Below are 23,632 nucleotides of genomic sequence, written 5' to 3'. Positions count from 1 at the left end.
TCACGAGAGGAGACACTATTTCTTTTACATTTTCCTTTTTGTATAACTTCAGCTTCTATATCAAGAAATCCATCAATTGTAGTCATATTTGTTATGCTTGACTATTGTTCATTTTCACAATATTTTTGTCTGGAAGAAGAAGCACCTAAAGGATCAACTTTCTGAATACCACAATCCCATCTTTTTTGACCGTATGGAAATAATAATGAATAATGTAATGGATCATAACAACCGTAATAATACTTTACAAATTGACTCATATTGCTATTTGTATATACACGAATATGAGGGGGTGAGTGTATAATTTTGAGCATCTTGCTCTACCCATATTCCAGTAACTTCTGATGCAGTTGGTAAGTTGTATACTCTTTGATCTAAAGCAGCATCGGATTTTAGAGCAATGTCGAAGTTAGATAATTGTGGAATATTTATTAGTGATTTTAGGAATATGGAATATGGATTAGTATTTAATATTTTCATCGGCTTTTGTATAGTACCTTCATTCAGTTTGCTTGAACATTCCAATCGATTCCTCAATTCATTTTCACTATCAAAGAAATATAATTGTAAATTTCTTCCTTTTTCAGTAGCTGATACTAAGTCATCTATAAAGTGATACATTTTTTCTTGAACTCGAAATGTGGATATACCTTTTTTTTTTGCTAGTTCTTTGTCATAACTAACTCCTAGAGATGTGATTGCAAAAAATGTCATTGTAAGTTTTTATATAAGTTCGAAACTGTTCAGATTCATTAGTATTTCCTAAATATAGATTTCTTAAAGTTGTTGGTTCTTGATGCGAAATAAGCCGCACAACACCAATGCCACAATAAAATGATGGTGGATCATACTCAAATTTGTTTACAGTGCAGAATTTACATCGGAAAACATCTTTTAAGATAGCATAATTTGTTATCAGGTGGATGATTTCCATGCAATTAACTTCTCTTGAACTACATCCTGCATAATGTAGTTAATTCTTAAAACTAATTTGAGTGGATAAAGATTATTTTAGATTATAGAATATCTAGTTATCTTACCAGTATTAAGAGCTTGCTCATGTGTAGATAATGTGGTGGTGCTGGAGCTAGCACCGATGGAGGCATTATTATCGATGGCGGAGTTTGCCTAGCTAGATAGGCATCTTTCTTATTGGATTGTGTTAGTTTATATAATTCACACCGTCTACCTTTTTTATCAGCGTGAACTTTTTCAGAATTCAGATCATGTCTATTATCTTTGTCTGACATTTGTAGAACTCTTATCTATCCTGAATATAAGATATAAATTATATATTTACTATCTTTTCTCACTCATGCACAAAATACTTCAAAATAATTATAACAAATCAAATTATTCATTGCAGAATTCAATAAAAATGAAGAAAATTAATACAAAATACAAATTTATCTGCAAACAGAATGAATATCATTAAAGTAAGATGCTTAATCTTAATGGCTAAAAGCAAAGCAATTTTGGAAACAGTGACATTCATTTGAAGGTTAAACAAAGTAAAACAAACAGCATAAACAAGAATGTCATTCCTCATAGAAATGATCTTATAGGCTAACCACTACTATACCCCTATCTAAAAGATTTTTCTTTGTACAAAAGTGTAGACATGTAACTATAGAAGTTGGTACTCAACATTCTAGCTGTATGGCATAGCTATATATATCAACTACTTATTTCATAACCTTAATAACATACAATCAAAAAATTCTACGCACACACATATCGAGTTAGATTAAACAAATGAATAACTATTAAAACATAAGACACACACATTACCAAAAATCCAATACTTCATTACCATAGTTATCATGGTGCCAGTAGTAAAAAGAAGACTCCGTTGGCTCGAACCATTTGAGAAGTTCAGTTTCGACTTTGAAAATATAAAATTTTATTACTATATTCATCAGTCGACTACTCTACGATTGTAAAAATATTAAGGCCTAGGAGAGAGCTAAGCTTTACAAAACTTTAAAGAGGTAACTCACACTAGGTAAACCTGGTGCGACGAGCTCGACCCAGAAGGCAAACCCCTTACTTTCGTTGAATGTGAAAATTATTATTTATTTATTTATATTATTATTATTATTAATAAATTAGGGGTAGAGGTGTGGGGGGGGGGGGGGGGACATCCATAAAAAGAGGGAATTTGCTTATTTATTTTTGCAGAAATTATACAGTGTGTTTTCATCTATTTTTCCCCACTTTAAAAATATGATTATTTATCATCCCTACTTTAATAGAATCGATCTTAATTGCAGTCGGTTTCAAAATTAGCTATAAATTGCAATATTCTTTAAAAAAAACTGTTACGTCGATAATGTTACCAAAAAATTGTAGAAATATTTTTTAAAATTTGTATGATTATAAAATTTTGCTTAACCTATAATAGTCCTATGTAGTTGATATATAAATGCAGGATGGCGTGATAACTATCTCTTTTCCCTAAATAATATGTAATAGACATTCACTATAATATAAATAATATATAATACGGTTTAAATTTAAGCGTTAAAATTTTTCAATCTTGATCATAAATATAAAAATGAAATTTTAAGTTAGAAAAAAATGTATATATTTGAAAATTAAAATATATAAAATACTATAAATCAAAATAGATAATAGTTTCAGTTACTTAAAAAACATATGAATAAAAATTGTGGTAAGAAAATAATCATCCGACTCTCAACATTCAACTACTGTTACATATATATGGACGAAAGAATATATAATAATTTTTACACATTCTTTTAGTCACAAGTGTGAATGTTTTTTAAAAAAAATTGATGAACAGATTGAATCAATTATTAAATTTCTTTTAGTAAAATCTATTTACTGAATAATTAAGATACATAATTAATCTAATCGAATCAATTCAAAAGAGAAATCAAAATTATAAAGCAATCTAGAAAGTCTAATTTTAATTATACAAAATAAACTAACCGAAAAGTTAACACCATGAAAACTGTACTATAAATGTATTAAAAGTATTCAAGTGAAAAAAGATAATAAATATCTTTTTATTATAATATATTACGTAAGTTTCCCTTTTATAAAACAAACAATCAATTCCTACCATTTAACACCCCTAGTTTTAATAAGGGAAAATTGTATATAATAGCAAACTAATAACCTAAAATAAATGGAGTAGCTAGGATTTAATTTAATTGTGCTTCGTAGCAAACGTTTACAAAAAATTGTCAGACGCCTCTCTCCCAAATATCTCACTCGCCACTCTCCTCCAATCTCTCGCTCGCTTCCTCACTTTTTATACAAACACAAGTTTATAAAATTGTATAAAGCAGAGAAAATTGTATAAATACATATATTTTGTTCCCCTCTTCCAGATCTCGCTCGCCACTCTCCCAAATCTCACTCGCCACCCTCGCCTTTCTCACTTATACAAACAGAAGTGAAATGTATAAATGGTATTTCTGTTTGTATAAAGCCTGAGAAAATTATATATACACATGCAAGTACATATATTTTCGTCCTATACACTTATAATTATACAATAAAAATACTCCTTTCATCCCCAAACCACCATTTCTTTTTAGTATATATATATATATATATGTATATCACTCGTTCTAAATTAGTCTGACCAAGTCCTCTCTCATTTTTTTACAAACTTCAAACTTTTATTTGTTGATTTTTGAGCCATTTGTTATCTTTAATCATGATAGGGAAATGGGTACCATCTTGGGTTTTATCAGTGTGGTACATCATGCTTCTATGTAGATACTTTCATAATTGTTCTGCCTTTACTCTACCAATGAAGGAACAATCCTATTTTGGTACTATGGTTTTTCTCCTTGATGGGAATGTCTATCCTAAAGGGTATATTTTCAATTCTATGTTGTGTTTTTTCATACACATTATATGTGTACATAAAAACTAGTAATAAAATATTTAAATTCAACTACTTGACGTTCAGGTGGTACTCAATGTAGGCCAACCCCCTAGACCTTATTTTCTTGACGTAGACACGGGGAGTGATCTCACTTGGCTCCAATGTGATATACCTGGAGCCAAAAATCTTCCGGTGACTACTTCTCTGTTTCCAGTTAAACCAAATATTATTAATATGAATTTAAATCGATAATATTTATATATGACATTGCAGGCTCCTCACCATCCTTACAAACCGAATAACAATCTTGTCAATCGTAATGATCCGATATGTGCATCCATTCAAGGAACCACTCCTACCGATCAATGTGACTATGAGATTGAGTATGCAGATCATTGTTCATCCTATGGAGTTCTGGTCAGAGACGCATTGCAAGTAAAATACACTAATGGTACCTCCATTGCTCCTCCTCTGGTGTTTGGGTAAGAAACTTGTTAGCTACGATCAGTTTTAGTTTCTTTTGCAGTGTTTATTCATGAGATTGATTTCCCTTACGTAGTTGTGGATATGATCAAAAAGTGTCACAATCTGGGCGTCCACCACCTTATACAGATGGAATCATCGGTCTAGGAAATGGAAAATCAAGCATACTATCACAGATGAGGTTTAATCCGGAATGTAGTAGGTCATTGTTTAAGTGGGCAAGGAGGAGGTTTTCTAATCCTTGGAAATGACATTGTTCCGTCTTCTGGGATTGTTTGGTTACCTATCGTAGAGTATGTAATTGGTGCTTCTGTGTATCGAAATCTTCTCTGTCTTTGCATGGAAGATTGTGAATAAACTTGATTACTATGATTTTCAGGAAAGAGTATTCTTTGGGGCCAGCAGATGTACTTTCCAATGGGCAGGCAACTGGAATAAAGGATATAGCAATAATCCTAGATAGTGGAACTACCTTTACCTACTTCAATTCCGAAGCTTACAAGACTCTCTTGTCTTTGGTAAGATCAGCCAAAACCTTCATCCTATATGTTTATGAGTTGACTTGTGATATTTTTACTGATTTCAGATTAAGGAAAACATAGACACAAAGCAACTGACTGATTGATGCAGAGGACGACAAAAGTTTGCCCGTCTGCTGGAAAGGATCAAAACCTTTCAAATCTCTTACAGATGCTACGATCTACTTCAAGCCATTGACACTTAGTTTCACAAAAGATACGAATATTCAGCTTCAACTAACACCTGAGGCTTATCTTATTCTTACTGTAAGTGCCTTTTGAATTACTCAAGTGAATCTTTTAGATCACGATACTGATTTTTGTATCCTCTCAGGATAAGGGCAATGTATGCTTAGGGATATTGAATGGTTTTGAGGCTGGATTAGGAGATGTTAATATGATTGGAGGTATGACAGAACAAGGCATTGCGTTTTTTTTTTTTTTAATACCTCGTCTAGATATTGAAAAATAATGTCTTCGTTTTCTCTGGATTAACCTATGCAGATATTTCTATGTTAGACAAACTGGTGATTTACGACAATGAAAAACAGCAGATTGGATGGGCACCAGCAAACTGCAACAAGCTTCCATCGTTGTCCTGGTAGGTCGTCCAGACATGCTGTTTCATATCACCGCTGCTACTGGAGCTCACACGATATCATTAACATTTTTGTTCTTGTATTGACAGAATATATCAATCATAGGAAGAAGCAGGCAGATAGTGTGTCAGTGTCATAAGCATACCAATGTTTGTAATACAGAAAATTCACTGTAATCACCCATAGAATTATAGATTTATATAATAGCAGCCTAGTATGTGATTACTATTCTAAAAGCAGGAAGACTCAAAGTCAAAGTAAAGAATTAGCAAAAAAAAATGCTCTTGTAACTTAAGCACATGATAAAAGGGTGAAAATCAACTGAACTCATACTTTCTAGCTTAGACCTGAATATATCTGTATAAAAACCACTGAAAGTGTTCAAAATATTGAATTATGAATCCATAACTCAAATATTGAATTGCAGTCGAATGAATAGAATTCTTCTATCCTTAACTAGAAGCCTTATGAGTAGTGATTGAGCCCCCAAAAGAATACTAGTAAAGAGCATTTTACCCTTCAAAATGAACCCTCCTTATGCACCACAAAATCAAACCAGTCTGGCCATTTGACCGTATGGTTATATAAACGACCAAAAAAAAAAACTATAAAACTAAAATCAAGCTCACTATTAATCATCATAACCAAGAAAACACATAGGAGGGGCACAAAAGTGATCAAGACGAGAAGTATCTGCAGTTTCAGCATTTTTGGATATCAAAAGGAACTCTATCCCCCCCTTGTGAGATAAATATGTACATGAAAACCCCTCTATAGTTGATAATTTAAGAGTATGAGAAAACCTTTTCTCACGCTGTTGTTACTGAAATGATTTCACAAGTTAAAACCCCTACTTCTACGTGAATTTCCATAACATTAACTCTCCGAGCTGCAATCATTCTGGAGCTGATCTTATATCTACACAACCTTATTCACATTTTGATTAAGGAGTGTTGCAAAATCACCAGGCTGGACGACTACAGGAGGATGCAGTGAGAAAACATACGAGACAGGCCTCGACTGCACCATTGGCTTTCTGGCTCTAACCTCATCGAATAATTCTCCAAGGTTCTGTTCATCAAATAGAAATGATTCATTGAGAAAAAAGCAGCACTCCCTCGCCAGCTTTTCCACCTGAAGCAAGAGTGTCAAACATTCAGTTTCAGCTAAAGTAAAGGAGGCAGAGGGGGTATAATCTGAATGAATGAAGCATTTCTATCAGCATAGATGCGATTGGGACGAGGATGAATAGGAGGAGAGAACTATTTGCAGCATGAAAAGAAATACGGAAGGGGACTAAGGTCTTATAAGGAAACTATATTACAAAACTTCCCAAGATTTATCAACGTTCAAAATAACTCAAGAACCTCAGCCAATAGAAAAGAACAGAGAAACATTTTTAGTTTTTTTCCAAATGAGATTTTCAGGCATCCTCTTCGAATTGTGCATTGATGTATGCAACTTAAATAGCACTCATATTCCTGGTGGGAGTGCGTCCCCCTTAAAGGGGCCTACCCAGCATGAATCTTAATTAGCAAGCTTGGATCCCGGATACCAAATGGTTTAACATAAAAAAAAAAAAAAAATTGAGACAAAGCAGCTCCATATACAATGCATATTTTCATGTCAATTGTCAACTTCCGAAAAGCTCAATTACTATTAACTAATTGATATAGATTTTGAATTTATGTTTCCAGGTTCCTTTCCTGCCCCATTACACCCAAAAATAGCACTTCAGACAGAACTGTCAGAAAGATAGGAAAAGTTAAAAAAGATTCAGGGAGAAACTTCTCGAGGAATCTCAGGAAGTTGCTCAAAATTACCAAAAATATGCAAATAACTTCCAAACTTGTCTCTTGTCAATTAAATTTTTAAGTAGAAAGCACAAATCCAGCATCTATTGGAGATCAGATTACCAGAGCCAGTATGAGTAAATTACCTGTAGGTGTGAGAAACGTATGTTATTCATGGTGATAATTACTGTAGCTTCATATAAGGCATCTCCAAGTATCCGGATGGCAAAATACTCAAAAAAGGTCTGCACCATGCTCCTATCCCCTTCTTTATGTTCTGCTTCAAATTTTGGGAACCATAGGACACATTTAACTTCATCCCATGGAACTGAACTCCCTGCAGTTTTGGATAATATCGTGTTGTATGGATGTGAATGGCCCCAGAGAATTCTGACTCCAGTTGGTAACTGATCAAGTGTGGATTCATCTCGAAGGGATGTTGTGGAAATTATCGAAGACGGAGCATAAAAACGTGCAAGATGCGATGAAAAATATAAATCATTGTCATCCAGTATGAGGATGCACCCATGATAGGGTACAGGAAACCACTGCAGAAGTGACCACATATTAGCTGCAGCATTTTCCGGCAGGCATAGACTTGACAGAACACCAGAATAAGCAGATGGAACTGAATCGTGAGAAAACATACATGAATCTCCATTCCGACATCCCTATAGATGTGTAAATTTAGAATATGTCAGATAGGAGTATCAATACTCTTGAAAAAATTTGGTATGAAGAAAATATAAAGAAGCCAAAGATATGCATTAGGGCCATCTAATATATGATAAATTTTTGGACAAGGTAAATAGCACCAAAAAAAAAATATTTTCCTCTTCTATCGATGCTTATTTTCAACTCCCCGAAGCATTTCATTGATTCTATAAAGATGGAACACAACTAAATGTTCATCTTCTCCATTCTTTCTCCTCCTCCCTTCAACTAATGCAAGCTCTTCTGCCTCCTCATTCTGTTATACACCTTCTCCTATCTCTTTCCAAATCCAAACCACCACCACTTCCCTCCTTCATCAAACTCACCCCCCCCCCCCCCCCCACGAGCAATTACATACAGAATGTGCATATACATGCACTTGCAGATCATGAAATGTTATTCTACAAACAAATAATTAGATCACTTAGTCAAAATGGTAGTATGGCATATATTTCAAAAGCAGGTAAGCCGTACATGTGAAGATTCCCAAGGTCAAATATGTAAGATATATCATAATTGCCATGATATTGTTCTATCGCAGTGGGTGCTTTAGAAGTTCGGCCCAGTTTTTTGGGTGTCCTGGGGGAGTGTGATTGAACTTTCTAATCCAAGAAGGCCCTATCTAATGAGTAAGCTGGAGTCTCCAACCATGTGCAAGTTGCTCAACTGACTGATGCACCAAGGAAGAAATAAAGAAAGTTGACAAATTAGACTCTAATTTGATTAAAATCAGTTTACAGGATACGCAAACTGCGGTCACAAGCTTCCTGGAAGAACACGTTAACTGATTTGCATTTTTTGAATAAAAAAAAGTTTATAAAGTAGACATTAGGACGAAAGCTGGAAATTTTCCAATATAAAAGATACAGGCTAGTGAAACACTGAGTATCCCTCTTTTGGTAAAAAAGCTAAGACTCAAGGTCAAGAATAAATTTGGCTTTTGGACAATATCTGAATTGCACTCAGAAAAAAGAGTATAAGCTTATGCAAGTAAGTACATTAAAAAGGAATTCAGAAGTCACTTAACCTCTCATCATCAGACTAGACATTCTCTTCCTCACCTTCCCTTTTTTTTTCAATACAAATCTTTCTTCCTTACCTCACTGTTCACATCATGAACTAAAATCAGGAAATATAGAATACTATAATTTTATGAGGATCACTACAGGTGCTCATAGAATTAAGGGAAACTGGTCAAATATGCCCCTAAATTATTCGAAAAGGTCTAGATATACCAGTGATATGAAAGGCGAGCGCCTCATATCGACATAATACATAAATGTGCCCTTTAGCTTGGCTTCGAATCACATTTATGCCCTTCAACTTTAAGTTTGCACAAGTAGATGCTTAAACCTGTAAAAAGTTAAACAAATAGACACACATGTCCTACATGTCATTTTTTGTCTTACGTGGTGTTCTACATGTATTGTGTCATGTAGGACTCATGTGTTTATTTATTTAAAAGTTGGATAGTTAAAGTGCATGTTTGTGCATTATGAAAGTTGGAGGTCAAAGTTAAAATTTGAAGTCAAGTTTAGGGTCAAATATATGTATTATGCCAATTATATCCCATTTAGCCAGTGTGTTAAATTTGTCTACAAAAAGATAAATTCACTCAACTTAAAAAAGGTAAGATTTAGCCTACTGGGCTAGCACAGACAGAAATTAAAGAGTGGCATCAAGAGAGACCATATCACAGCAAGTATGACAACATTTCGAGCCATATTTCAAGACATCTTTTTGAAAATATCACAAGTCAAAATAATCTCATTGATCACGAACACGGTGTCAATATACTATGTGAGTTCAGGGATATCTTTATTACACCAAATGAAGCAAAAATAAACTATTTACCCTCCAGAATGCACTCTCAACCCCTTCAAATATTCTTCTATTCCTCTAACTCCAGATCAACCCAAAAATACTAAGAGGAGCAACCTTCCTTAACTCCTTTTCCCTATCATTCATTTCCTCATTTTTCAATAGCCAATACTTTCTAATGCCACAAAATAGCAGCCTGCTCAAAAAATGGTTGTGGAGATTTGCTGAGGACAGAACAGCCTTGTGGGAGAACGTAATACAGCAGAAATATGGACAAAATGGTCAGTGGTGCACTGAAGAATCCACCGACACTTATGGAGCTGAACTATGGCGGGCCATCAGGTTCCTCTGCAATAACCTTGGGAAGGACATTACTTTCCCAATGGGCAATGGCTTAAAAATCTTTTTCTGGAAGAAGAACTGGGATGGTCAGGGCACTTAGCAAGAGGCTTTCCCCACCCTCCTTCAACATCAGCACCAACCAAAATAGCACAATAGCAGATACCTGGACAATTCAGAGATGGAACCTAATTTTCAGGAGGTTTTTGAAATGATTGGGAGGTTGAGAGAGTGGCTGCTCTACTCGGTAGAATAGGAACTTTCACAGGCATCACCAACGACCTTGATATTATCAGATGGAGTCACAGGACAGATGCAAAATTTTCAGCCAGCGGAATTTACAGGAGGGCCCTTTCAGAGCTGACAGTAAGAGAAAGAGTTCCCTGGAAAGCTATTTGGAGAAGCATGACACCTGATAAGGTGAAATGTTTCTCCTGGTCGGTAGTAAGAGGGCATGTCTTACGCATGAAGCTTTACAGAAAAGGAATATCACTTAGCTTCCATATGCCCTCTTTGTATGGAAGCTGTTGAAACAAACAAAGACACCTTTTGCTCCAATGCAAGGTAACCTCTCGGGTCTGGTCCTTATTCATCACCTTGGCTGGGGAAAGCTAGACATTGCCACAGCACAAAGCTGATCTATTAAGTTGCTGGATCAGAAGGGGAGTGAGCAAAAGCCAACAGAGATGGACTTGCATATGGTGGACTACATGGAAGGAGAGCGAAAAAGAATCTTCAAAGGCAGACCAAACTCCATTCACAAGATCAAAGAAAATGCATTCCTACTTTATGTTTTTGGTGTAAAGAGCAATGTATAGTATATGAAATACAGATGGTGGATAAAGAGAATCCTCAAAGGCAGATCAAACTCCATTTAGAATATCAAAGGAAAATGCATTTCTACGTTATGTTTTTGGTGTAAACTGTAAAGAGCAATGTATAGTAGATGAAATACAGATGGTGGATTTCCTAGACTTGTTGTAATTAGTTCTCTATGTAATCACACTTTTGGAGGTGGCCAGCATACCTTAATGTTGATGCATACATGTCACCAGTTTTTTTTTACAAAAAAACATTGTTATTAGCAAAAACTTGAATAAGCCAAAAAACAACTGATACCTGTAAAGAGAAGAAAAACCTGCACTCCGGCCTCTTCGCTGTTGAAGAATGAGAGAAGGAGCAGTGCGGACCCCTGTTGCACGTTCCTTTCAGAAAAAACTTGCATAAGGATGCCTCCCTTGTGGAATGCCAATTACCATCGACCATTAAATCATTCTTTCCAGAGACAGCCGAAGAGCACTGGCTCCTCATCTATTCAACATCGAAAAGGAAGATGATACCAAAATCTTGACATCAAATAAAATAGCAAAGGAAAAACAGAATACAGTACCTCTTTGACAACACTAGCCAAATTTTGAGCCACGTTATGTGCAAAAGATTCATTGTGCCCCAAAAATGGAACAGATATGCATTTCCTTGTTTCACTACCTTGTTCACGGAGCTTATAATTCATATCTAAGGCATCAGCATCTAAATACTGCTCACAGTCGAGATGGCACTTGTGCTGATATTCATTTGTATTATAACAAGATGGTATGCCACTTGATGTAGCAAGAAATTGGGGTCGATATCGATGCAAAGAGTCCAGAACTTCATCATCTGCAGCAGCACAGGCTTAGTACAAAAAACCAAAGGATCTAAACTGGTAAAATTCAGGATGACATACATGACTCAGCAACTTGGTTCAGTGACGATTGCAAGAGATTATGGAATAAGCACCACTCTTCTTCAATATTAGGAAGCACTATTTCTCTGTCTTTTCTATCATCCAACTTGAAGAGTTGTCTTAAATGTTCAAGGCGGTGTTTGTCCTTCAATTGGAGATATATGTAAGAAGAAACCTCACGTCCCAGCAAAATAAAGCAAACGAACCAGGGGAGAAGAGGGAGGGGAGGGGAGAGAATATCCTGTAGTCATGTGGTTTTACCTTGAAGGCACGCTGCCAGAACTGAAACGCACATGCATTTGCCATACAGATTACCTCTTTTCTACCCGATAAACCAGTGGTCCTAGAATCTCCACTGAGAAAGTCGTCAATGTACTTCATGAACTGGAAAATCAAATTTATTGATCAAAGGATCTTCAATTAATCTAAACACATCAATGAAATTGGCATTCTCAAATTCAAGCATATAGGGATAGTACCAAATTTTCTTGGCCAAAAGGACGAAGAATGGGCTGTGGCTCCATATCCATCAAAATACCAAGAACAATGCCTTCTCGTAACATTCCTATGGCTCCAAACTTGATTATTAATATAGAAGCATCAAATGAAAGAGAAAAACTGGCAAGCAATCTTCCATAAAAAGTAGGTTCATAACGGCTCCTTGGAGATACTTTTTGTAGTGCATGGTTGTCAACAAGCAAACTCAATGCATCCTCAACCACTTCAGGTTCTGGAGGGTCTAAAGCCTTCCGTAGCAGAACTAAACCAAAGATCCATAAGTCAAATTTTAATATCCCACATTATAAACAGCAATAGACCAAAAAAAGGATAAGAGAATTAGACAACAAACTTACACAAATTGATGATAATAACACTCAACTCAAGACCATGCTAATTTGGATGAATGGAATTTGTTCAGCCCATTTATAAATAGATTAGTCATGCTCTGTGCCTAAACTATAGTAACAACTAAGCAGGTCGATTCGACTTCTCGGTCCAACCAGCTCACCCTGTAGAGGGTGCTGTGGATAAGATAATAGAGTAGATTGGACAAGTTTTTTGAAATACTTGCAGCAAATTTATCTCATGCCATTATTCTCATTTTTTTGGTTGTAGGCATGGGAGGAAAGTCTTCACACTTCAGAAACAAATTATAAATACAAAAGACTCTACATGGATTCAGTCCTTACCATATTAGGCTTTTCAATTCTCAGTTGATAACATGTACTAACTTGTTAATGAATACTTTGGATTTTGCATTGTGACCTTGATAACCAACATATATCTTAGACCTTCAAGACTGCCAGTTCTCACAGAAAAGCAAATTACAGCTCAAGCAACACTACGATCTGAGCTCACACACTGAGAACCATAGAAGATTTTACAGGACCAACCAGAATCATTCTCCTAAGCTGATAGTGAATTGCAGTAGCTACAGTTAACAAGCATATGGAGATCAGCAAGCACTTTTTTGAAAATGCTAACCATCACTTTGGATATAAACTGTCATGGTGAAAGAATACATAACAACCAAGCAGTAATATGATGAAATAGCTAATTAGCTATCTGAAATTTCACTTCTAGAGTTATGTATGTTCTACAAAATGATGCACATATGTCCAATGTAACAGGTTGACATGTAAGGTTAGTTCGCTTCATGAAAGTTAGAACACATCCAATATCGGTCACATGCTCCTCCAAATTTGGGATGTGATATTTAAGTTTCGATATTTGTTGACAAACAATCTTGTTATCTGGTCTTATCCAACCGTTACCTCATGAACTCGCTTTTGAGGTTCAGTTAAGCATAATATCCATTTTCTTCACATGTATTACTCCACAACCACTCTTAACACCCTGTTCTCAACAAAACCTCTTTAACATGCATGTTTCAGAATGATAGAATCAGGAAGCATAGAGAAGTCGGCAAAACATTTTCCATAATAATTCTCATAGCACTCGTAACAGTAAAGCAAATTCTTAGTAGCGCAAGACTAACGACATAGAAAGAAAATAGGAAGAGGAGAACAAATAAGACAATCATACATCTCTTCCATCCCTAAGCATGCTTTGTTCATTTCCTTGAATTACAGAGAAATTTCGCAACAAAACTCAAGTTCAAGCAGTAAGCAATTTCGTAAAGATAATCATGTAAAAGGAAAGGGAAAGAAAAGAAACTCTGATGCTCAGAATCCAGAAAAAAGAGCACAGAATTTTAGCTGATTACCTTTGGGGTCATTGATGGCTTTAGATTTAGCACAGCAAAGGAGAAGTACTTGCTGCCTTAATGATAATCTCAGTATTGCAGGAGGCTCATAATCCTTTAATTGACTGTAAAATGATCTTTTTACCAATCGATATACATGGCCGTCACAAGTCCGTCCAGTTCTCCCTCTCCTTTGATCTGCCTGCATCTCAAAATATTAGAATCAATAATCGCATGAAGAGAGATTGGGATTGGCAAACATGGGCTCACTTAGTACCTGAGATTTGGAAACCCACACAAGCTCTGCAGAATCTTTTTTCCTATTATTATCCCAGAAAACTTGTAAAGAACGGCAAGAATCAATGACATAGCCCACCATAGGTATCGTAACAGAAGATTCTGCAATATTTGTCGCCAAAATAACCTGGCGAAAAGTTTAAGTTCCAGATAGAGGCATCAGTATTTTTTAGGCATCAACATTGTAGGGACGAAATGAAGTAACCATATCTGTTTTACAGAATATTGACAGCATCTAGTTGCAGAAATAAAATTAGGAAACGGGGTACAGGGAAACGTTAAGAGATGTTATAAAATTGTTCTGTCCTGCAAGAACTCAGCAGGCCAGGGGCTGTGCAGCTGTGGGGGGTTATAAGTACTTTAGTTGTTCCCTTTTGTTGATGGTGGTGTATGGGCCACCTTGCATGCACCTCGACTAATTCTATCGGGTACATGCTACCTCCCAAGTCCCACTAACACAGGTACCGGGTAAATCTGTCCACCAAGGTTTGGGGTCTTGTGCAAATGAGAATCACCTAGTGGTTTTGTCTCTACTCAGATTTTAATAACCCGAGACCTCATGGTTTTCCCTACTTTATTGATCAACTATGTCACTCCCTTGGGTGCAGTATTCTGCCTGCTTTAAGGACTATCTCCACAAACTTTTGAGATGCTGATGGATGTTGAAAAAAGAGAGTTAGGAAAGCATACCTTCCGATGCGACTTGCAGATTTTCATGGCATTGAGAGCTTGTTCAGTGTCGATACTACGATGTAGAATATGAACCTTAAATGTTCCATAGAAACGCTTCAATAAGCGCCACTGCTGCTCAAGTGCATAGTATGTTGGAAGGAAGACCAAAATTCCCTTTTCAATATCCATTTCGTTTTTATGAATGTATATAATTAAATTGAGTATGAGCTGATACATTTCAGGCTCGATATCAGCAGCAACTGCCCATGGACTTGGACCAGAACAGCATTTCAGAGCCGTCTCCTCTGATTCCATATTAAGGAGTTCAGCTACCTGTTAGGAAAATAATAACTACCTGTTAGGAAAATAATACTCACTGCAGATTCCGATTTATGTAAGATGGAATACATTAGTTATTATAGGAAGCAAATATTGCATATCCTCTAAATAAATCGCTTGCTGCTCTTTTTGATGAAGTTAGGATGTTCATAATTATTCCCTTTCTGATAAATATAAAATATTCCGTTTGCAGACAAAGCAGAAATGTTACCCTGTATAAAAAATTTTGCACCATCAAAACATATCATGCTGTGACCAGAAATTGCATAACTCAATGAGTTTTCTCAGCAACATGCGTCATAGTAGTCAAATAGGAAAAGGGAAATTGATTAAGTGAAAGACCACAGTAAATGTACGTCCTATTTTCGATGTTAAACAGTTTGTAAGGTGAATAAAGGGTTAGTTTTTTATTACTGTGTTAGAAGTTCTGATGTTTAGTAGTTAGAAACTAGACTAGTTTGATAACATTAAGTTGAACTTGAAATAACTACCTTCTTCAAAATTTATTTGACCCACTTTCCTTTTTTATATGCTAAGAATTATTTGACCCCTTTCCCCAACCTGCAATCCATCCCATAAAAATTCAATGTAACTTACAATATTAGTGTTCTATGTTAATATCAAGTCTTCATGTGACATCATCATAGCATAGAACTCATATTCACACATTTCATTTGTTATTTTAAACAAAGAGAAGGCATTTACTTGAGCGGAAAAGTTAGAAGTACCAAATCATGCTATCTTGGATCTATTCTCTCTAAATTAGGGTAATCTAACTATTTCAAACTTGTGCATTCTCCCCCCTTAAATAGACAATTTTGTTATTTTGATGTTAATACCATAGAGTGTAAATGATAGGTTATTTATGCATTCACAATTTCAGTATATATTATGTGATGGAACATATGTAAACCTAGCTTTAGAATGGAATGTGGTGCCACTTGCATTGATGTGTGTTGTCAGGAGTGAGGAGTAGAAGAGCTATTGAAGGTGTAGTACAGTCGAGTCCCCCCCCCCCCCTCTCCGTTAAGGAGTAACCTTCGTTCCCTTATTTTCTTATGGTGCACAGGAAGTCCGTTGTTGTATAGACGAATGGTGGAGCTTGTAGAGAATCGGTTGATTTTTTAGAATTTTTTTTTTTTTTGATGAAGTATCATTGATTGTTTAGATTCTTTACTTTTTAGTATACCACTAGTATACGTTTTTTTTATGACCTTCTTTAAGATATGAAATATGCTTTACTTGATCAACAATTTTAAAAAAATAGAAAAAAATAGTAATGCATCAAATAGTCAAAGAGAGCCATCTATTTTAAGATGAAGAAAACATAATCCGAATCATCCAGCCAATGGTGTCATTTAACAATATGGTGAATTGTCAAATTCAAAATATTCACTTCTAGTGAGCCATAGTTACCCACATGAAAACATCTACAATTTTTTAAATAATAATGTATCTACCTATTTAAGGCCTAGATGGTGTAAATTATCCTAAGGATTTTAGATTTGTAATAAGAACGCAGTAGTTATTTAAAAATCACTAGTATGTCGCATCTTTTATATCATTTTATTTAATGCTGACCAAGGGTGGAATAAAATGGAAGGATAGGGTTGATATAGTGTGTTGCTGGGGTAAAGGCTTAGGCAGTTGTTATTGCACTTGCAATAAATCAGAACACAATAAATCAAGAATCTCAAGAAATAACCATTGAAAACGATGACCTTCCATCAAAATTTAATTTAGAAATGAAAGATTTTTATTCCCTATATTGGTCTACATGAAAGCAAAACAAGCAAAAGGTTATCGTGTTCCAGAATGACTTCCTTGGAGCAAACTTCAAGCTTATGTATAGAAGCACAACTCGGAAAGCAATAACAATAGTGGAATTCAATGCAACTGCTTCATTTCTAGCAGACATAGTGGCAGCCAATTACAAAGCCCAATAAGGCAATAACTAAGAAAAAATAGGGGAGAACGGATAAAATAATAGAACACGAGAACTGAAAGTTGTAATTGAATGTTAACAGAAAATTTTCAACAAATAGAACTATATGAACAATAACAGATTCATGTATCCACCCAAGGAGTAGGACAAAGACAAGTCAGGCTGACTCAGCACACTTCAAAACTACCATTACGACCAGAAAACCATGAATTTAAACATGAAAAAACAAACTTAATCTGGAGAGAGGAGAATATCAAAATTACAGATTTTCCACTAACAGCGATTGATGGAGTATGCTTTAAAGACCATAGATGCATGACAACTTTTCAATATAAGGAACAAGTTGCTGAATGAATTTTCCTTTTTTTTGGACAAGTAAATGAAATAGATTATCTTCTCTGAAGTAGATGAATCATACCTGCTCAATATATGAAACTTTTCGCTGATATGTGGTGTCTTGTCCAGAACTAGGGATTGCCAACAGCTCCACTCTTTCACCCCTAGCGAGATCCCTAAAGTATTCACGGTATCTTGCTATATCAGCAGTAGCAGACATTAAGACCACCCTGTAGAGTTGAACCAAATAGACAGCACACAATCAGTTTATCACCTATGAGATTATGATGCACGCACAATTAAACATAAAATACAGAAGAAGAAGAAAAGAACAAGAAAGAATGTTACCTAAGATCAGTTTTTTTAAGCAAATACTGCTTGACACAAACAAGAAGGAGATCTGACTCTACAGATCTTTCATGCACTTCGTCAAGAATGATAACTTTGTATTTTAGTGCATTCAAGCCCTTCTCTAGCATTTCTTCCAGCATAACTCCAGCAGTTTTGAACACAATCTTAGATCTGTGACATAACGTTGACTTGATAAGTTAAAGTAATGAAGATACATCACAGTGAAAGAAACAATAATAAGTAGTTGAATAAAGTTGTTGAATGTGATTGGAATACAAACACGTTCATATATTCATTATAGACATTCATTAATACTGTTTCACAAAAGAGCGGGAACATTACCAAGGAAAAGGTAAAGATTGGTATATTTCCTTTTAACCACAACATCTCAGTTCAAACATCAGAATAACTCCATGTTGTTCCATGCAAACTGCATCTTGATAAATCAATGCTTAAGGTGCCAAAATGGCTTCCCGTATAACAGCCACTGATGAGAAGAGCGATTACTGAAAGTTTTTCTCCTATTCGGTTAAGATTTGTTTCAAATTAGTATTGAGTCTGGGATATCTAAGCTGGAAGTCTCATTATGAAGCTGCTCTTAGCTTCTTATATATATACATAGTAGAAATATGTTTTAAATTAGTTTACTGTATGTTATAAATTACTAATTCTGATTTTAGACGAATTTAATTTCCCGTTTCATCATTAGTTCCAAGTACAGATGTACTAATGTCAACATAGTGCTTCTATTATAGTTGTTTCTAGAGCTTAGGTTCTTTAGATTCAATTATTTTGAAATTAAACTGTGGTTAAAGCTCTGTAATGGAGAAAGATAAGCATGCATCTCTAGTTTTCATTTTTGAGAATGGCTATACAGACTCACTAACAATATATCAATAGGAGGCTATGTTCTCTAACTTAAACTATATAAATGTGACAATTTAGTGCATCGAGATGCATAAATTTCACATGAAACTACATTAACACATAATAAGACAAGACAGGGAATCTTTCGGTAACTGTACTACTTGCCAGTCGCTGGAATGGGCTTTTAAATCTTTCAGTTAACTGTACTACTTGCCAGTTGCAGGGGATTCCTTTTATTAGTTGCTTAAGACATTCAGAGCTGGTACACTAATTGGAGATCAAGAATATTAAATGATGTCAAAGAAATAGGAAGATAGAAATAGCCTTATACTAGCAGTTATTTCAATTTCTCTAGAGGCCTCAGTAGCACTAATTTAAAGATACCCTCTAATTAGTAGTTTAAATCATAGGGAACTGTGTTGGAGATTGATGATTAAATGATGTCGACTGAAATGAGCTTTACACTGGCGGTGTATTCCGATTTCTCTTGAAGGTCCACTGACAACCACAAAACACCATTTATTTTCGACATTTCATCAAATTGATGAATTTCAAAATATTGAGTTCAGAAATAACCTTATAATCTTTCTCTGTATCTTACACATTAGCTAAGAATTTAGAGAAAGAAAATAAAGGGAAACATTTGTCTTTCTACTTCTTATTCTATTACTTCAGAGGATAAAAAAAAAAAAAAAGACAAATAAAACAAAAAATAAAATAAATAAAATACCAGAAAGGGTAGTGACCATAATTAAGCATGAGCTAATGAGAAAGTCGTTCTTGTATTTTGTAAATTCACTAAAATTCATTTGACAAGGCCATATAGAAATCGTCAATGCATTAGATGATATCCAGCATCGGCAATTTTCTCCAGCCAAAATTGAGCATCTCTCAGTTTGTTTCAACATGTTTGGGAACTTTTTCTATCTATCAACATAACATAGTCAATGAACGCAAAAGATTCATTTAGGGGACATGACTCATGGGGCCTAAGGTGTAGGCATCATGTTATGCTTACCTAACAGCCAACGTTCTTAGGAGTCTTTTCTAGTCTATTTAGGGATTTGCATGTCAGTAGTAAATTTAGAGAACTTCTAGTGTCGGTGAATCGCAGATTATTGGATTTCTTTATGAAGTACTAATTTTTTTACAATTGAATAGGGGGGTGGGGAAAGCCCCCATAAAAAACAGTACATCAAATAGGGCAAAATTGTGAGATTTTATATATCAACCTCAAGCTTGAGATAATGAGTAGCTGTTGGAACACACCCTAAGACTTAACTTTAAAAAGTCTGCATCTGTGTTTAAACTAAAGGATCTTCGTCAAATAAAATGTTTCCTCATAAGTGAGCCCTTGGCAAGAGTAAAGACTATGTTACTCAACTATCCAAACATGCTGTCCATGCAGGTGCACCAAAAGGTAGGTTTTATATTGTGTAAAATTTTGCTTTTGCTGTCTGATATATAGCTTCTGTTATAGGATGTAACGCACTCAAACTTCAGATCCGGAGAAGAATAGCGACCAACTCAAACATTATGAGTGAAAATTTGAAACTCAAGGAAGGCATGGATGAAGAGTTCATCTCAGAGAAAACAAACAAAACCTACCTTTCTGAATAAACTCTTGAGTGTCCTATATGGTAACCAACTTCTCCACCAACTTCACATTTGCGAGCCTTCGCGACCATTCTAGTAACTGCAACCACCGCAAATCTCCTTGGCTGTGTACAAACTATGGGTTCCATGTTTTCTTCCAGTAGAAACTGAGGGACTTGCGAGCTTTTTCCTTAATTACCAAGCAACAAGTTACCAATAGAATGAGTATACTGATAAATTCTAAAACACTAACATTTTAACAAAAATTTACTAAGCTAGTATATACACCCAAGTTCAAACAATGGCATGGTAGAATTTACCATGGAAGAACCTAATAACCATTAATGACATCTGAATACTCATTTAAGTTAGTTCCCAACTAACTTGGTGCCCCAATGTTCAAAGCAGGACTTGGATTAGATACACAGGTAACATGTGTCTTAACAAGGATTAAAGACTAAAATATTGATATAACAAGCATGTATTGATAGATTATACAGAAAATTCCTTAAATAGAAAACTAGAAGGAGCGATCGATGAGAAAGATAAAGGTCATGAAAGAAACCAGTGATGAGGACATTGCAGGTCTCTTTCCTACGTAGGTCATGAATACTTCATCTAGTCTAGAGCACATAAAGAGAATACATAGTTAAGAAGGCACAAAATCCGGGAAATTTCAACGGAATGTATCATAGACATCGATGCAGTCAGCTAGATGAAAGTAAGTAGTATCACCTGAAATCACCAGCTTGACTGATTTGACGGTGTACCTAATATCTCCGACCAGTACAGATACCAAGTAACTTTTGTTGGAAATCTTTTTTCCAACAACTTTGACCACTAAGGCTTAGACATATCGAAAGAAATCATCTATCTTTTTTACCCCACTGAGTTTTGAACTTGAAACCTCATAATTCTCGACCTACTTCACTGACCACTAAATCATACCTTGGTCTTGATCAGACAACTTAAAGGAAGAGTGACAAAGTCAAGCCCTTGTGGTAATTCTGCAGGGATAAACACTTGCATTTCTAACAAGAATTTCGTGTTAGATGAATCCACAATATAAAGCAATGACTTCACACTCAAGGGCTTGACCTAGTGTTCTACGAAGTGGACAAATCCTTAAAGGCTAAGTTTCAAACACCAACAAAAAAAAAAAAAAACTAGGTAAACTCTTCTCATCTATCTAGACTAGACTACTGGTGAGAGGTAGCACGTATCATAACCTAGGTGTACACAAGCTGGCCCGATCACCAAGTTATTAAAAAAAACTATAAAATACCAAGACTCATATACATGTCATTCTACTCCCATGACACTTAAAAATGCCTCTTTATTTCTCTCTCTCTCCATACTCCAATGATTCAGTATATATTTTAACGTATGCCATTAGATCATTGAAATTTGAAAAGTAACCACTAGGACTACAATTTCAAGTACTGTAAGTTCGTTCGAGAAAATGAAACATCTCTTATGACATATACTCCATTAAAATTTAAAAAAAAAATCAAATCCCTGCAAAAACAAAACACTCCACATGTTGCTAGTGGGGTAGGTATTCCGCTGAAATTAATACACGTGCGCATTTATCAAAAAAAAATCAAAACCTTCAATGTACATATATCCAGTCCGATTCCAATTCTCATAGATAAAGCAGCTCTAAATACATTCCATATATATTCAAAGTCCAAAAAAAGTATATACATGTGCAGCAACTAATAATATAGAGATTGAGCAAGGGGAGAATTAGTACCGCAACCAGTTTCCCCGATGATTAGAGTGACTCGATTTTCCTGAATTTTCTGGATGATTTTGCTCTTCAAAGCGGCAACTGGTAAAACAGGAAACTCCAAGGATGATGCTGAAGTCGGAGAAGACGGCAGTGATATCTCCGGCAGTGATGATGATGAAGACGGAAAAAACGCCATTGGCCGGAGAAATCAAAGCCCTAGAATAAGCTTAGAAAACGAGTTAAGCGACTAGAACGATGAAAAAAAATGTGAATTCTTCTGCTTTTGTTTTGCTTGATGAATGGGAACTGCTCCCGCCTATGGTATTTATAGTGTAGCGTGATCTCACGCGCTAGAGAATACGTGAATTGTGTGTGTGCGCTCACAGAATATTACAGTCAAATGGTCTTTTTAAAAATTCAAATTTATTTCAACTTAGTATTTGTTTCTTTTCCTAAATAGGATATTGCTTGTCCTAAATGCAAATCTGTCTTCTTTTTTTTTTTTTGGTTAATTTTGGATCTAAATATCATGATAATAAAATAATATGCCATTTCATTAAGAGAAAATTGTTATAAAAAATTTTAACGTATGAAAATTGAAAAAAAAAATTATAATTGACAATCTAAAGTCTTTTAATGGCTTTTTCATACGGTACATTGTATTTTTCATCATTTTTTATTTATTTATAGGATAATAAAATTATATAATTTTAATGATTTAGACTAAAATAAGTATATAAGAGAAAAATACGATAAATAACAATATATTATATATTATATACGAATTTCAAGCTAGTTAGACTATATTGTAATGAATGTTTTTCGCGTATATCATATTTTAAAAGAGGAATGATAAGGTAGTAAAGTGTGAATTCATCATATGCGAGTTTAATTATCTTTTATTCGCTTATTAACAAATAAATCATTAGTTTTAGAGAAAAGGGATATAATCCATCATATGAGACTTTAACTTTAAATTGCATTCATGTAATTGATATTCCGTTTATTTCGCCACATCTCAATCAACTCTATATCAATGATGCCAAAGGTTCATTTGTCGCTTATTCTGGTATCATAAAATGAAATGCATTTGTCCGCGATGCAGCTTGTCAAAGGTTTTAAGAAATGTGAGTTAACTTTTTTTGTTGCTCTAACTGAAATCATTAAAAATTCTATTGAGACAATTACTTAACTACCGTATATTAACATGTCCTTATCGAAAATAATTATTTATACAGAAAAATATCTTTTTAATCATATTATAATAGACAATAAAAATAATTGATTATAATTAGAAATAATATAAATTTCTAATCAAAATAACTTAAAAATTAAAATAAACTTAAATTGTTCACACACATTAACATCAAATATACATCCACTTGAATGAAAATACCGTTAATATGAAATAAATTAATAAAATACAATAT

At 34.8% G+C, this 23,632-nt stretch overlaps 2 protein-coding genes across 6 annotated transcripts; one reads left to right on the top strand and one right to left on the bottom strand.

Annotated features, from left to right (window-relative positions):
- The first annotated feature begins 3,589 nt into the window (after positions 1–3,589).
- Positions 3,590–5,701, top strand: LOC101244191 (aspartyl protease APCB1-like). 3 transcript variants are annotated; one of them, XR_011221904.1, is made up of 9 exons: positions 3,603–3,852; positions 3,950–4,057; positions 4,139–4,347; positions 4,425–4,641; positions 4,728–4,866; positions 4,935–5,133; positions 5,201–5,273; positions 5,371–5,467; positions 5,555–5,701. XR_011221904.1 is itself a non-coding variant. In XM_069299767.1 (7 exons), exons 2-4 carry the CDS (start codon positions 4,127–4,129, stop codon positions 4,971–4,973), a joined length of 399 nt encoding a protein of 132 aa, XP_069155868.1. In that variant the 5' UTR covers positions 3,590–3,852; positions 3,950–4,126; the 3' UTR covers positions 4,974–5,133; positions 5,201–5,273; positions 5,371–5,467; positions 5,555–5,701. The 3 variants fall into 3 exon arrangements, 1 of the variants encoding a protein (XP_069155868.1); XR_011221903.1 differs by having other exon boundaries at positions 3,602–3,852; positions 3,950–4,347; XM_069299767.1 differs by lacking the exon at positions 4,425–4,641 and having other exon boundaries at positions 3,590–3,852; positions 3,950–4,347.
- A 372-nt stretch (positions 5,702–6,073) lies between these two features.
- On the bottom strand, positions 6,074–22,607 carry LOC101257970 (DExH-box ATP-dependent RNA helicase DExH8). Of its 3 annotated transcripts, XM_004240494.5 has the most exons (14): positions 22,224–22,607; positions 20,480–20,657; positions 18,002–18,175; positions 17,736–17,883; positions 15,052–15,366; positions 14,342–14,488; positions 14,086–14,266; positions 12,338–12,618; positions 12,120–12,242; positions 11,859–12,003; positions 11,523–11,791; positions 11,252–11,443; positions 7,405–7,929; positions 6,074–6,599 (listed from the first exon to the last, which is right to left on the bottom strand). In XM_004240494.5, the coding sequence occupies exons 1-14, from the start codon at positions 22,396–22,398 to the stop codon at positions 6,384–6,386; spliced, it is 3,069 nt and encodes a 1,022-aa protein (XP_004240542.1). In that variant the 5' UTR covers positions 22,399–22,607; the 3' UTR covers positions 6,074–6,383. The 3 variants fall into 3 exon arrangements, with proteins under 3 accessions (XP_004240542.1, XP_069155867.1, XP_019070070.1); XM_069299766.1 differs by lacking the exon at positions 20,480–20,657 and having other exon boundaries at positions 22,224–22,606; XM_019214525.3 differs by lacking the exons at positions 20,480–20,657; positions 22,224–22,607 and adding an exon at positions 19,602–19,735.
- Between the last annotated feature and the right edge of the window lie 1,025 nt (positions 22,608–23,632).

Source organism: Solanum lycopersicum, chromosome 6 (assembly GCF_036512215.1).
Source record: "Solanum lycopersicum chromosome 6, SLM_r2.1".
In the NCBI taxonomy this organism is placed as follows: domain Eukaryota; kingdom Viridiplantae; phylum Streptophyta; class Magnoliopsida; order Solanales; family Solanaceae; genus Solanum; species Solanum lycopersicum.
Note: the sequence above shows the minus strand (reverse complement) of the source record. Positions and strands in the feature narration are given on the sequence as shown.

Excerpts from the sequence above, each read along its gene's own strand:
- LOC101244191 (XM_069299767.1), top strand. The coding sequence starts at position 4,127 with ATGACATTGCAGGCTCCTCACCATCCTTACAAACCGAATAACAATCTT. Across the intron at positions 4,348-4,727 it reads GCTCCTCCTCTGGTGTTTGG|GAAAGAGTATTCTTTGGGGC; the intron begins GTAAGAAACTTG and ends TATGATTTTCAG. Across the intron at positions 4,867-4,934 it reads ACAAGACTCTCTTGTCTTTG|ATTAAGGAAAACATAGACAC; the intron begins GTAAGATCAGCC and ends TACTGATTTCAG.
- LOC101257970 (XM_004240494.5), bottom strand. The coding sequence starts at position 22,398 with ATGGCGTTTTTTCCGTCTTCATCATCATCACTGCCGGAGATATCACTG. Across the intron at positions 20,658-22,223 it reads CATCGGGGAAACTGGTTGCG|GAAAAAGCTCGCAAGTCCCT; the intron begins GTACTAATTCTC and ends TTGGTAATTAAG. Across the intron at positions 17,884-18,001 it reads CTTAAAAAAACTGATCTTAG|GGTGGTCTTAATGTCTGCTA; the intron begins GTAACATTCTTT and ends TCAACTCTACAG.